The 13935-nt window shown below is 42.2% G+C and overlaps 1 protein-coding gene across 1 annotated transcript in view; it reads right to left on the reverse strand.

The window, feature by feature from the left end:
• rhobtb3 (Rho related BTB domain containing 3) overlaps positions 1-13935 on the reverse strand; it is a 29479-nt gene that overhangs the window by 8152 nt on the left and 7392 nt on the right. The window contains exons 6-10 of the mRNA XM_006784568.3: positions 13445-13640; positions 13107-13303; positions 3327-3436; positions 1933-2038; positions 1084-1257 (exon numbers count right to left, since the gene is read on the reverse strand). Coding sequence (XP_006784631.1) covers positions 1084-1257; positions 1933-2038; positions 3327-3436; positions 13107-13303; positions 13445-13640 — 783 coding nt within the window. The remainder of the gene's footprint in view (positions 1-1083; positions 1258-1932; positions 2039-3326; positions 3437-13106; positions 13304-13444; positions 13641-13935) is intronic.

Genomic DNA, 13935 nt, shown 5'->3' on the forward strand with positions numbered 1-13935 from the left:
TATACATTAAAGTTATCATTTTTATACTTCTAGTCAATGAACGTAGCACATTATTCTTTCTCAATTTGTATTCATAAGGTCCAGATTAGATACAAGCTGCTTTAGAGACACCAGCAAACACACTTATTCACAGCTGCACCGACTGATCTTAGGGGGCAGAAAAACTCATAAATAAGAAGAATAAAACGCAAGTTACAAAATGTTTTAACTGACCCAGAAGCTGAGAGTTGCAAAGATGGAGCAGAGCCAGCCTGAATATCACATAAATATGGTGACAAAGGCATTTTAGAATTTGAATAAAAATGTATGAGTGTTTATTCATATCTTATTCCAAAAGGTTTATATACAATCTGTCCAAACAAAAGAAGAAGAAGAAGAAGCAGCAAAAGGTCCAATATTTAAGAAAAAGTTTTGATAATGATAGGGAGTAAGTTCTAAAAATACTGCTTAATGCAGCATTAATGTTGTAGAAGTGCCTCCAGTGTGTTTTATTTCTATTCTTTCCTAAAGCTCACCACCGTCACCAGAGAGAATTACCAGCACTAATTACTTTGAAGACATAACACACAGCGTGTCACATAGCGACAGGAAAACAAAAACAAGACGTCTGGGGCCGTGATTTGGCACCATTAAAAGCAGTGATGCCAAGAGTTGATTTTGTCATCAGTAAATCTAATTTAATTTTAAGCTCAGCGCTGGTCTCAGAGCACCTCCTGAGAACAACACTGGCAGGATGTGGCAGTCACACAGATGGTTGATGGGACTTGTCATCTGCACTTTAGTTTTGGTTTGTGTTGAGCAAGCGGAGCCCAGAGGAGAAGCTGACATACCTCTCTTGAGTGTTTTATGACTGGTAACGCTGATTATTTCCATTTCCAGTTGTTGCTGGGCTGTTATCATTACACTGATCAGACTCGTGACTTTTCACCTCTTTCAAAAATCAATCCCCCGTTAAAAGGAAGCAATATCTAGGGCTAGTTTCCCATAGTTAGCCTCCTTAATCATTCATCCTACTGCGTGCAACGAGACAGTGGTCATACCAGTGCAGCTATGCCTGCTGCTGACTAAGTGAAGGAAACTCACCAGGACAGCACGAGTCGGTGTAGAGGTACTCGAGGAAAGACAGGAAAGTGTCTGAGGAGACGCCGTGGATGGGCACCACTCGGCTACGAGCCTCTGCATACTTCCCGCTGAACATGGCGGCCATGACATCACAGCGGGCCACCAACACTGCCCGGTGGGCTGGCAGCACACTCCCTAAATCACACGTGTGAAAAATTAACATGTAAAGTTGAAGTTTCTATGATGCGTTTCGGCAGCCAAAGAGTGTGAAGAGTTTGTGAGTAACATGTTTCATCTTGATGCATCGGCATGAAAAACTTAAATAGCCGCCATGAACACAAGCTGACTACAGTCAGACATTCCTGCTAATATAGCAGAAGTGTATAGTATAAATGTAATTTCGGCTTTTAATGAGTGATCAGTCACAACTGCCCATTTAAATGAACAGGAAATTATTGTACAACCTCTCAATGGCACAGGTCTCATCATCAAGTACCATTAACAAGAAAGATTTTCTCCATGACCTCCATAAAGTTTAGCGCACAGCTTAAGGGCACAAGGACAAGAAAAGCTGGCTGCAATTTTTATGAGATAAATATTGATTAGGAGAGGCTTTTTAGCATTATTTCTAAATTTCTCGATTTCATAGAGAAATGCTGAATGCAAAAGAGATTCTGCTGAGCTGAAACACGACCAGAATGAAAGAGAGCCCATTGCTGGGGTTATTTGATCTTATTTTGTCTCCAAATGGATGATTGGGCCAGAGACGGCGATCCTAATTTAATCACAGCAATAAAATATGACCTTCTTCTGCTGTGTTACATGCATTTGTAAATGTGGGTGTGTCTAATAGGATCAACGTGAACTTACCTTGCACCATGAAGATGACATCAGAGTATAGAGGAGAATTGAAGAGGTTGACGAGAGTCTGGGGACCAAGCTGAGCTGCCCTCGCACTCGGTGTGTCCCTGGTGCCCTACACACACACACAAACACACAAACATTGGAGAGGAAGACAGAAGAATCGGCCAGTGAAAGTTGAAATTCCTCTGCTGCACATCAGGTACTCGTTACCAGCACAATTGCCATTCTGTGCATCTATCCCACATCCCCTGTGGAATACTAATGGCGTCTCTGCCAGTCTTGCTTAGCAGTACCCAAACATGCTCGAACTGCAACGCCAAGAATGTCATGAGTGGAACTGGCTAACACAGAACACAGTGAGAAGCAGACGGCGGTCCAAACTGTCTGTTATCAACACGTTCATGTATTCTGTACTGCACAGCGGGTGAAACTGGTGGAATAAGAAAATCTGTCAATGCGTGTGTGTGTGTGTTTGTGCTTTTTGCAAAGTGTATGTGCACACATGGATTTCAGTCCACAGTAGAGTGCCTTCAAAGCATCCCATTTCCACTATGTGACCTTTCTCAGTCAACTGAAGCGCAAAGAACTCCATAATTTCACAGTGAGAGAGTGAGACAGAGAGCAAGATCAACACACACAGTTCAAGTTGGAGGCAGAAACAAAATCAAGAGGCTTAAAATTTCATAAATCAATCAAAGCTCATGGAAAACTTATGGGAAATTAATTTCTACAGGTCTCACAGAGTCAGATTACCCGGAGGTGCTGGAGTTGATGCGATCAAATCATGACAAGACATTAGGCTATCTCATTGCGTTAAAGTGGCCCCGCCGTCTCGGTGTGTCAGCTCATCCCAGCACCGCCTCAGGTAGAAGACCTAGTTCTAGCCAGATGGGTTGGTAGACTATGCGTGGTGCCAAAGGCTTGTCAGACACAGCCATGTCACATCTCTTTATCCCACTCTAAATATTAAAGCCTGCTGTTTTGTAACATAGAGCCATGTGATGCTCTCTGAGCAGCTGCAATTACACATTACAGGCGTGACGCTGCAGTTTCTAAAATAATTTTAGTGTGCATGTGTTCTTCTGTTGTGCTTTTTGCTCCTTGGAGGGTATCTCTTGTTTACTTTCTGCTAATTCCCACAGTATCCGAGAGGTGATTACAGGCAGTAATTATGTAAATATTCTAATTATAGCAACATTATTACTGTGCTGTTTCCAAACAAGTCGCACTAATTAAGGCACTCTTAGTCCGCAAATGCAAAACACATGTTTATACATTCAAAGAGCAGATTTAACACATTAAAGTTATTTAACCTGTTTATTAAGGACAGACGAGTATCGGTGTCATACACACAGTCGAGCCTTAAACAAGATTTTTTTTATGGTGAAATTTGTCCTCACCCTTTCTCTGCCGATGAGGGATCGTATTCGATCTATAAGCTGAGCCACAGCGAGAGAATTCTTCAGCTTCTCATCCAGGGCCTCCTGGAGGTGCTCCCACTCCCACGCTCCTACAAAACATCCACAAACAACCCAATTCTATGGATCCACAATAGTTTACAGAAACACACAGGCAAACACTTTTCTAGCTGGCACTGTGCTCTGACCACCCACATACCTTACACCAAACACTTGAGGCCTGTTTTTGTCAAAGTTGGCTTGTTCTAAATTTTTTCTGTTTATGTAATCTGGTGTCATTATGGGTGGGGAGCCCAGTCCAGATTCCACCCAGCAAACTCAGAAACAGTGAATAAAAAAGGCATTTGTAGAACAAATCGTAAATCTGCCTTCAAACTACCTGGTTAGTAATTTATATTTTACTTTCATTAACGTCAGTGTACCTGGTACAGGAAGAGCTGGGCCTAGAGTCCATACAAGTCCAAAATGCCCTCAACTCACTTGGACTTCTGGGTAACAAATTTGATTTGGGTATTTAAAGGTCACTGTGATCTCACAAAACACATTTTAGGCCATAATTCAACAATTAATGAAGGTCAATTAATATGGCAAAGTTTTACACAAATGATTAATAGGAGAAAATTATGAAGTGATGACATTTCATATCAAAAGATTAACACTGCAACACTTTTCTGACCTTTATTCAAGACATAAGTCTGGTACTGAAGGAGTGAATGTGACCATCTTTTACATTTTACTTTACATTTAGTCACATATTAAATTAGTGATCTGCCATCTTCTGTTTTCACAGGCTACAAATTTGTTGAAGCATCCACATTTAACATTTTGTAGGGTCTTTGCAGCAAGTAAAGAACCTACAGTGTTCAGAACTGTATTGTATAGCAATCGACCTTATTGAACAAATAAAAATACACCCAGCCACCCGTGGACCAAATAGCCTTTAACAACAGGTTTAATAGCCCATACTACCAGCATACTACCCACAGACTACCCTGAGAAACAATCCAATCCAATAATACAAGTCCATGTACACTGGCTGGGCAAACTCCCACAGACCTTCAATTATCATTGAGAGGGTGAAGAGCTGATACAGTGACCAATGAGCAAAACCTCATTGTTTCTCCTGGATCTGAGATTCAACTTATCAGTGGATTCTCCTCTCCATTACTCCAGCACAGACTTCCTGAGAGGCCCAGGAGTGTGATCCCAAAATTTGGAGCATACTCTCCAGTTCCTTTTGTTAAAAAGGTGAGCCACCACTCCAGTCTGTTAATCAGACCTCAACACAATGCTGCAGCATATCAGAGTCTTGAGGACCACTAAAAGTCTTCTCTGCACATGCTATATAAGTCTGGTGAGACATAAATGTAAAAGCACACAACTGAAAGTTGTACCTTCTGTTTATATCACTCGTCTTCCTGTATAGAAATATTGGCATAGTCCATACAAATCAGAAAAGGTACTAGACATGCTAAAAAAAAAAATCAAAGCATTTTCAGATATGGCTGGTATAAACAGCCTCAATGACTACAGACCTATAGCCCTCACGTCTGAGACACTATCTGTGTTTTAAACGGATAGTGTCTCAGCACATCAGAGACTGTCTACCCCCCCTCGACCTCCACCAGTTTGTTTACAGAGCAAATCGGTCCACAGAGGATGCCATCACCATCACACTCCACAGAGCGTTTAGCCATTTGAAGAACAGGAAGCGCTAAGTGAGGATGCTCCTCGTGAACCATTCGACACCATAATCCCAGACATCCTCACCCCCAAACTGGACCTTCAGATTCCCCCTGCCACCTGGATCAAAGATTTCCTCACCTACCAGCCTCAATCAGGCCTCACCAATCCCCACCTCTCCTCTCCCTACTGTACGCCCTGTACATCAACCCACCCAACAAATGTTGTAGTCAAGTATGCATGGTGACACATACGGTGGTAGAAAATAACCTGAAGCTGAATGTCCTTAAAACAAAAAAACTCATAATGGACTTCAGGAAGCACAGACAGGTCCACTCCCCTGTCATTATAAATGGAGAAGAGGTGGAATCTGTTTCTGCCTTCAGGTTTCTGGGCACCCACATATCCGCTGATCTCACCTGGATCCACAACACAAACGCCCCAGTAAAGAAGACCCAACAGTGGCTGCACTTCCTCCGTGTCCTGAGGAAGAATAACCTGGACCAGACGTTCCTGCTGGCCTTCTCCCGCTCCTCAGTGGAGAGCATCCTCTCCTACTGCTTGGGCGTTTGTTACGCAGAGGCCACAACTGAGAACAGGAAGGCTGCACAGAGGGTAATTAACACCTCCCCAAAAAATCCTCTGCTGCTTTCTACCACCTCCAGTCTCAGGAAAACCCGGCCCATCACAGGTGACCCCATGCACCCACAACCTGTTTGACCCGCTGCCCTCTGGTCGGTGCCTCAGGTCAATCGGGTCCCACACCCCCGGACTCACAAACAGCTCCTTCCGCTGTAAACAAACACTATTCCCCCACCCCTGCCCACCCACTTCACCAGTGTGAGCCATTGTCTGTGTAACCCTCATCACACTGGCCACTCATATACAGACTCTATACTCAGACCAAGTCTTTTTGCACTGCTTTAAAGCACTTTGCTCTCCAATGTGCGTCTTTCTATTGTTTTGTATATATTCTTCTTGAGTTTATACATTTCTCCCATTTGTTATTTATTTCTGTAGTCTCATTATTTATATTTTATTTCTGCACATTTGGTGTGGAGCACTTATAATTCTGTTGTACATGTACAATGACAATAAGTGGCTATTCTATTCTATTCTATTCTATTCTATTCTATTCTAATATTACAGTTAAATCACAAGTGACAGAAGTAAAAGAGGAGCACAGCAATGCAGTAGGTAGAACTGTCGCCTAATCACAAGAAGTTTTCTGATAAAAACCTGCTGGTGAGCTCAGGCCTTTCTAGGTATGATTGTGAGACTGTGTGGTTGTCCGTGTCTGTCGAGGCTATACCCTACCTCTCGCCAAAAGTCATTTGGCATAGGCTCAAGCCCCCATAATTCTGAGCTGGATAATTTGATACAAAAATGGATGGATATATAAAATACTAGTTTAATTTGTGAACCTGTTCTTCACATGCTGTACTGCACAATGTTCCTTTCAGGTAAATGCCAACATGAGCATGCTAACGTGCTTACAAAGTCTTGTATGCTGATGTTTAGAAGGTATCATTTACTACAGTGGCTTGCAAAAGTATTCGGCCGTCTTGAACTTTTCCACATTTTGTCACATTACAGCCACAAACATGAATCAATTTTGTTGGAATTCCACGTGAAAGACCAATACAAAGTGGTGTACATTTGAGAAGTGGAACGAAAATCATACATGATTCCAAACATTTTTACAAATAAATAACTGCAAAGTGGGGTGTGCGTAATTATTCAGCCCCCTCAGTCAATACTTTGTAGAACCACCTTTTGCTGCAATTACAGCTGCCAGTCTTTTAGGGTATGTCTCGACCAGCTTTGCACATCTAGAGACTGAAATCTTTGCCCATTCTTCTTTGCAAAACAGCTCCAGCTCAGTCAAATTAGATGGACAGCGTTTGTGAACAGCAGTTTTCAGATCTTGCCACAGATTCTCGATTGGATTTAGATCTGGACTTTGACTGGGCCATTCTAACACATGGATATGTTTTGTTTTAAACTACTCCCTTGTTGCCCTGGCTTTACGTTTAGGGTCGTTGTCCTGCTGGAAGGTGACCCTCCGCCCCAGTCTCAAGTCTTTTGCAGACTCAAGAGGTTTTCTTCCAAGATTGCCCTGTATTTGGCTCCATCCATCTTCCCATCAACTCTGACCAGCTTCCCTGTCCCTGCTAAAGAGAAGCACCCCCAGAGCATGATGCTGCCACCACCATATTTGACAGTGGGGATGGTGTGTTCAGAGTGATGTGCAGTGTTAGTTTTGCGCCACACATAACGTTTTGCATTTTGGCCAAAAAGTTCCATTTTGGTCTCATCTGACCAGAGCACCTTCTTCCACATGTTTGCTGTGTCCCCCACATGGCTTGTGGCAAACTGCAAACGGGACTTCTTATGGTTTTCTGTTAATAATGGCTTTCTTCTTGCCACTCTGCCATAAAGGCCAACTTTGTGCAGTGCACGACTAATAGTTGTCCTATGGACAGATTCTCCCACCAATAGTTGTCTGATCAGCGCTCTCCTTGTTCGGCCTGTGAGTTTAGGTGGACGGCCTTGTCTTGGTAGGTTTACAGTAGCCATACTCCTTCCATTTCTGAATGATCGCTTGAACGGTGCTCCGTGGGATGTTCAAGGCTTGGGAAATCTTTTTGTAGCCTAAGCCTGCTTTAAATTTCTCAATAACTTTATTTTTACCTGTCTGGTGTGTTCTTTGGACTTCATGCTGTTGTTGCTCCCAATATTCTCTTAGACAACCTCTGAGGCCTACACACAGCAGCTGTATTTGTACTGACATTAGATTACACACAGGTGCACTCTGTTTAGTCATTAGCACTTATCAGGCAATGTCTATGGACAACTGACTGCACTCAGACCAAAGGGGGCTGAATAATTACGCACACCCCACTGTTCAGTTATTTATTTGTAAAAAATGTTTGGAATCATGTATGATTTTCGTTCCACTTCTCACGTGTACACCACTTTGTGTTGGTCTTTCAGGTGGAATTCCAATAAAATTGATTCATGTTTGTGGCTGTAATGTGACAAAATGTGGGAAAGTTCAAGAGGGCCGAATACTTTTGCAAGCCACTGTATCTTCGGTTTCCATGTGTGCATACTAAACAGGACTAAGCACAAAGTGCAGCTGTATCTGATGAGAATCTCATTTGTTTTTATGATGAACACATACTGGACATTTTGACTGGGTGATGCCTAACTTTCAATTAAAAGGAAAAGAAGCATTGACAGAAATGTTCAGTAGCTGTTGTGAAAATCTGTTGTGGGAGTAACAAGAAACTTGCCAAAGTCACACTGAGTCACCATGTGGAAAATTTGAATGTCTGCAAAAGAAATCATGACAATCCATTCAGCAGTTGCAGATATTTCACCCTGGACCTAAGAGGTCAACCAACCAACCAAACAAACACATAAATGCGCCAAAATATTCATAGCCACACCACTAATGCAGCTGAAAATGATCGCTCAACAGTAAACAAGGGCGAGAACAGATTGTCAGGGTTTAATGCACAGAGGTTTCTATAAAACAGGATGTAAAATATAACGACCCAGTAATTATCAGCACTGATGAACGTGATAAACCTAAACATAAAAACAAATAAAATTCTTCATGCTGCTTCCTCAGCTGAGACATCTGGAGAAAACAGCTGGATTTCATTGCAGTGTACTACAATCTTAAATTGTAGATGCTTTATAAACGCTGCACATTCCTGTAGCTTGATTGGGGTGGCACACTCTGTCTCACTGGGACATAAACAGGCTGTCGAGGAAAGAAGGGAGCTGGACTGGTCAGGATTTAGCTCATCATTAGTTCATAATGATGGTATTTGGCCTGATAGAGGGATTACCTCAACAAGCGGGGCCGGATAATGAAACTGTGTGGTGCAGACACCTCAAACGCAGGCCGAGAGATTAGCTCAAGCGCTGTCGTGCTTTTACGTGATGCAACTGGACACCAAGACTATGTATTCAAATAGACAAAAAGTGGACAGGCAAAAAAGTTGGAGAAGAAATCATGTGTAAACAATTAAAAAACAACAATCACAAAGACATTTCCAAGAAGTTTCATTCCTGGCTCTTAAGTTTAACTTCAACTAAATTCGAATAACACAGCAGCAAGGTCAGCAAATCAAACTTCTAAGATAATTTGAGATGAGATGCCCTAAAAAACAACTGGTCTGTCGTCTAAGTCCTGAATGTCCTCACACACACACACACACACACACACACACACACAGATCTGTGTCACAGACATGTACTAAACGTGTTAAACATGCACATACACACCACACCAACCAAGTGACAAATTCAATAGTACAGCAGCACACTACAGAAGGAGACAGAGTCTCACAGTGTTAACATCACACAAGCAAAGTCATGGCCTCTGTGACTGTACATTCACACTCACGTGACAAAAACCCCAAGTCTGGAATAACACCATGGGTGTATGTGTTTACTGATACATGATATATTGTTATGCAAATTAGCTCTGGAAAGCCAAATAAAATAAGCGACAACTGCCAGTCGTTGAATCACAGTCAAAAAAAAAAAATCTATCCCATCTCTGGAAAGGCAAAGTACAGCTTGTTGTGGATTTACTGCAAATGAACAAATATTGGCTCGCTGAGCTCTGAGTATTTCTGTGGGCAAAGAAGACGCTCATTCACATCTGATTAGCCAATTCAAGAAAATACACTAGCACACACTCGGTATATGAGGTCAGCTGCTTTAAACATACAGTGAAACCCACCATTTTGAAGGTTAACATTAGTCAATTTTTACACGAGACTTAACACCGTCTCCCTGCAGTCTTTTATAAAAACATTCGTAGTCCACTCAGCACACGCACACATTCCTCCTGCTATTCTCTCCAAGCACCCCCCCCCCCCCCCCAAACACACACACACATACACACACACAAACTGTACACAAACGGTAGTGCTCAGCTTTTTATCATCGCATTATCTGCAGATGAGCAGGGTCTTACTTTCTTCTCCCCCTCATTTTCCCCCTGGTCCCAGTTTTTCCACTCCACACTATCCCATCTTCCTCCTCTCTTACTCAAAAAATATCCACACAAACACACAAGGACTATGTACACATGAACACACACACACTGCCCTCCCCTTATTTCAACTGCTGGTTTTCTTATTCTTATTCAGACAGTCACTCAGAGAGAATCAGTCTAACTCTATAATCTTCTTCCCTCCTCTGCTTACCCTTCACCAGCCGCATACACTCTCAGCTTACGTGTTTGTGTGTCTACTTCTGCTGTTGATTTGTTTGTGTGTCAGAGCATCGACGCGACTCACATGCACGTTATCAGGCAGCCAGGAATCCGATGTTTGCACAGCTTTTTTTGCCATAAGGATTTGTGCACACCGTGCAGCCTGTGTTGAAGTGCCAGATAGCAGGCACTGCGAGCTGACATGCAGCAGGCACAGCACCGCAGACTTTAAGCTGTGGGAGCGAGAATATTTTTTTATTACGTTGCTAAAGTTGAAGAAAATATTGCATGCCTGTTTTACTGGCTTCACACCCGACTCGAGAACACGTTGGATGCAACTGCCTCAGTGTTTACAGTGCCTCAGATGTTTTTTGCCTGCATGCTTAGTCCGTGAGAACAACCTAATAGATGGCATTGGAAATTATACAAGACAGGTGTACTTTATCATTTCTTGATGTAAATATAAGCCCCCAGGAACAGGTGACAGAGTCTGATTCTATCAGCTAATCACATTCACAATTACAATGATGTACCAGTGTGCCATCCCTCCTGCTGTCATTCCATAATGTTTAATAGAAATACGCTACGAGAGAGACAAAAGACACACACGTGTCCTGAGAGAGCCAAGGGAAGTGCAAACGTAGCTCCAGAAAGGAGTTCAAGATCACACTGTTACAAAATGATTGATCTGGTCCTAGATTAAAATACTACAGTTGCTTACTATTAAGTACTTTCAACTTGACTGATTTCTGTTCCTCGGCGTAATGGAACATTGGACAAGGCCCAGCAGCAGGAAAACTGCCTTCTGCTGCCACAGGACCATTAATCATCACATCTAATTTTTTAGAAAAAGAGTAACTGCTTTTAGGGAATAGATTTCCCTTCCTGTGAATGTCAGTCCAGCTATGTTTGCTCCAGTTGTAATGTACCTAATTAGCAAAACAGGAAACATCAAGGATGCAGCACTGGCCTTGGCAACATAAAAAAATATCACTACAGGACTGCATTGATTAACTATGTCATAAATGTATACAATGGATCAAATATTAATAAGCCTGTAGTATTCAGTAAAAATAATAATTTCAATGTGCACTTTCCAGAAATCATGTAGCGCCATGGAAGTGAAATGACTGAGTTTTATCTGGATAAAGTACTTTGTTTGGACTCCAATGCTTGGAGACACTTTTTTGTCTTTTCTGATTTCCAATTTCTGTTTGGCACTTTCTGTGCATGTGATCCTGCTGCCAGGGTGTCCGTTTGGGCAACTCGATCCTGGTGAAATCACAGGCCGCTAATCGGCTGAGATGAGAGGCTCGTCTGTGGTTTATCTGTTGTTTCCATTTAAGCTGGTCCAGCTTTTAACACAGAAATTATTTAGCAACACAAACTACACCAGAGTATTTAGATTGCAGTCTGGTATAACTGTTCTTAATTACCAAAAAACTCTTATTTTATTCTGCTACACTAGCAGCATGGCTGGAGGAATGACACTATAGATCAGCTACCTACTTTACACCACAATAAAACATCATGATGGTTAAAATCCATCAGATTATGGTGAGCCTCTATCTTTCACAAGCACAGGAAAAGCCAACCAAGAGATGAAGACAATCAAACCAGGCTCCAACATTTGTTATTTTAAATTTACTGTCTGCAAACATCTCTCAAAATTATATCCATAGTTTATTGAACAGTCTCTAATGCATAAACTGCACAAATCTGCCACAAATCCTCATCTAGCAAATCTGCGAGAACAAAACTCCCTTCAGCTGCCCGCCCCTGGCCAGTCAGCCAGAAAAATCTGCCCCCTTAGTAATGCTAACAACATTTTCATCTTTGGCCTGTGTTCATAATGCCGTATGAAACTGTAATATTTTCTTAGTCTGTTGCTTAGCACTAAATAGTACATGTCTGTATTTGAGCATCTGTACAGTTTAAGGATGCAGCTTGCCAACCAAGCTGACTAGTGTTAGATTACAACTTAATTCTCCAACCTCTCATCCAAATACGGTCATTTCTGGCACCAAAAAAACAGCATGGCAGCTGCCAATACTCCAGCATAAATGCACACTCCAGAAACTAATGAGTGACATCATGATAGCTATTGTCAGTCCTAATAATAATTGCTTTACTAGACTTGTTATCAGTGTTACTGCTTATAAATAGCTTTTCTAACTAATATAGGTGCCTGTACATTTACAGCAACACTAGTTTAATGCCCAATCACACATCCATCCATCTTCTTCACTAATTCAGGGTTGTGTGGGGTAATGAAGCCTTTCTAAGATGATCAGACTATAAATTAAAAGGTAAGGAAAACAAAACAAAACAAAACAAAAAAACAAAACCCTCTTCCTGTCAGCCATTTACCTTCATGCATTTTGCTTCTGTCTATATATTACTAACACGAGCAATGAGCAATGTATCCAAAGCGTACCCAGAACAGTTTCCTAGCAAAGAAGGGATTTTTCAGATTACAGAACCTTTAATCTGCAGTCTGCAGCTACGTCTGTGAGGCCTGTGAGTTTTCTGTCAGCTGGTACAACACATACAGTACAGGATATCACACCACTTCTCTTTCTTTTGGAAAAAGAGAGGTTTGTGATATAGCGTTTCATTTTCTTTGACCTTAGAAAACATCCATCAGCTAATTTGTCAAATTGTTCGATTTCATTCAGTCACACTAGGAATCAGGTGGATTTCCACATTCAGTACCTCGAGAGCTTACAAGTGGCTGTTAAATTGGATAAATGGACATGATGGCATTTTCTATAAAGATACATAACAGCAGATTTAGGATAACAGCAACAAATCTTTCTTTGGATGGAGGTTTTTACCTCTATAAATGAACATGAGAGTCTCCCACAAGCACATGCACAGCAGGGGGTCCTTCACCACCAAACGAGTGAGGCGTCCCGTCAGGTGTCCATCTGATCTCGGCATGTCATCAATAATACTCCCATCCCAAGTGGAAAGCAGGGAGTGGGGGCCTCCGTCACGCTCTCTGCAAACACACCGCGACTGTGGACGTTCCCTGTCCAACCAGAGATAGAAGAAAATGTTTCAGAGTTACAGAGAAGTTTGCCAAAATAGTTGGGCTCTCGCTGGCTACAGACTCAGGTGGTGAAATAGGATATTAAACCCCATGCTGTGAAGAGGTTAATATCTCTTCTACCTGGTCTTGGGCCCAAGGAGCAGCTGTCTGAAGTACGGGCTGACAGCACACAGCACAGCGGCATGCGCCCAGCCCAGCTCTTTCCCAGAATCCCCGGCATAGAAAGCCACATCGGCGAACTGCACGCCACGCTCCAACAACCACTGCATGTCCTGGGAGAAGCTGGACTCCTCCACTCTAATAGGGGGAAGACGAGCTGAACAGAAGAGAGCAACAAAAGAAATGAGTGAGGGTGGACAGAGATGATGAGCAATTACTGCCGAAATTCAGTTTGCCTCCATATCAAAGAGTAACACAGAATATTGAATGGGTTTGTTATGTTCAAAGCCTCTCAGGAGTGTTTTAGTATTGATATTTGGTGTACTCAATTTTCCGTCAGTCTACCTTGTTTACTTGTACTTGTGTTTTCTTGGGAGGGGGTTGGCAATGAGTTGTGACAACTCAGAGAGAAATTGGGGTGTACAGTGCAGGTCGAGGGAGTGATTTTGTCA

The sequence above is a fragment of the Neolamprologus brichardi genome, chromosome 5 (assembly GCF_056152115.1).
Source record: "Neolamprologus brichardi isolate AB-2024 chromosome 5, ASM5615211v1, whole genome shotgun sequence".
Lineage (NCBI taxonomy): Eukaryota > Metazoa > Chordata > Actinopteri > Cichliformes > Cichlidae > Neolamprologus > Neolamprologus brichardi.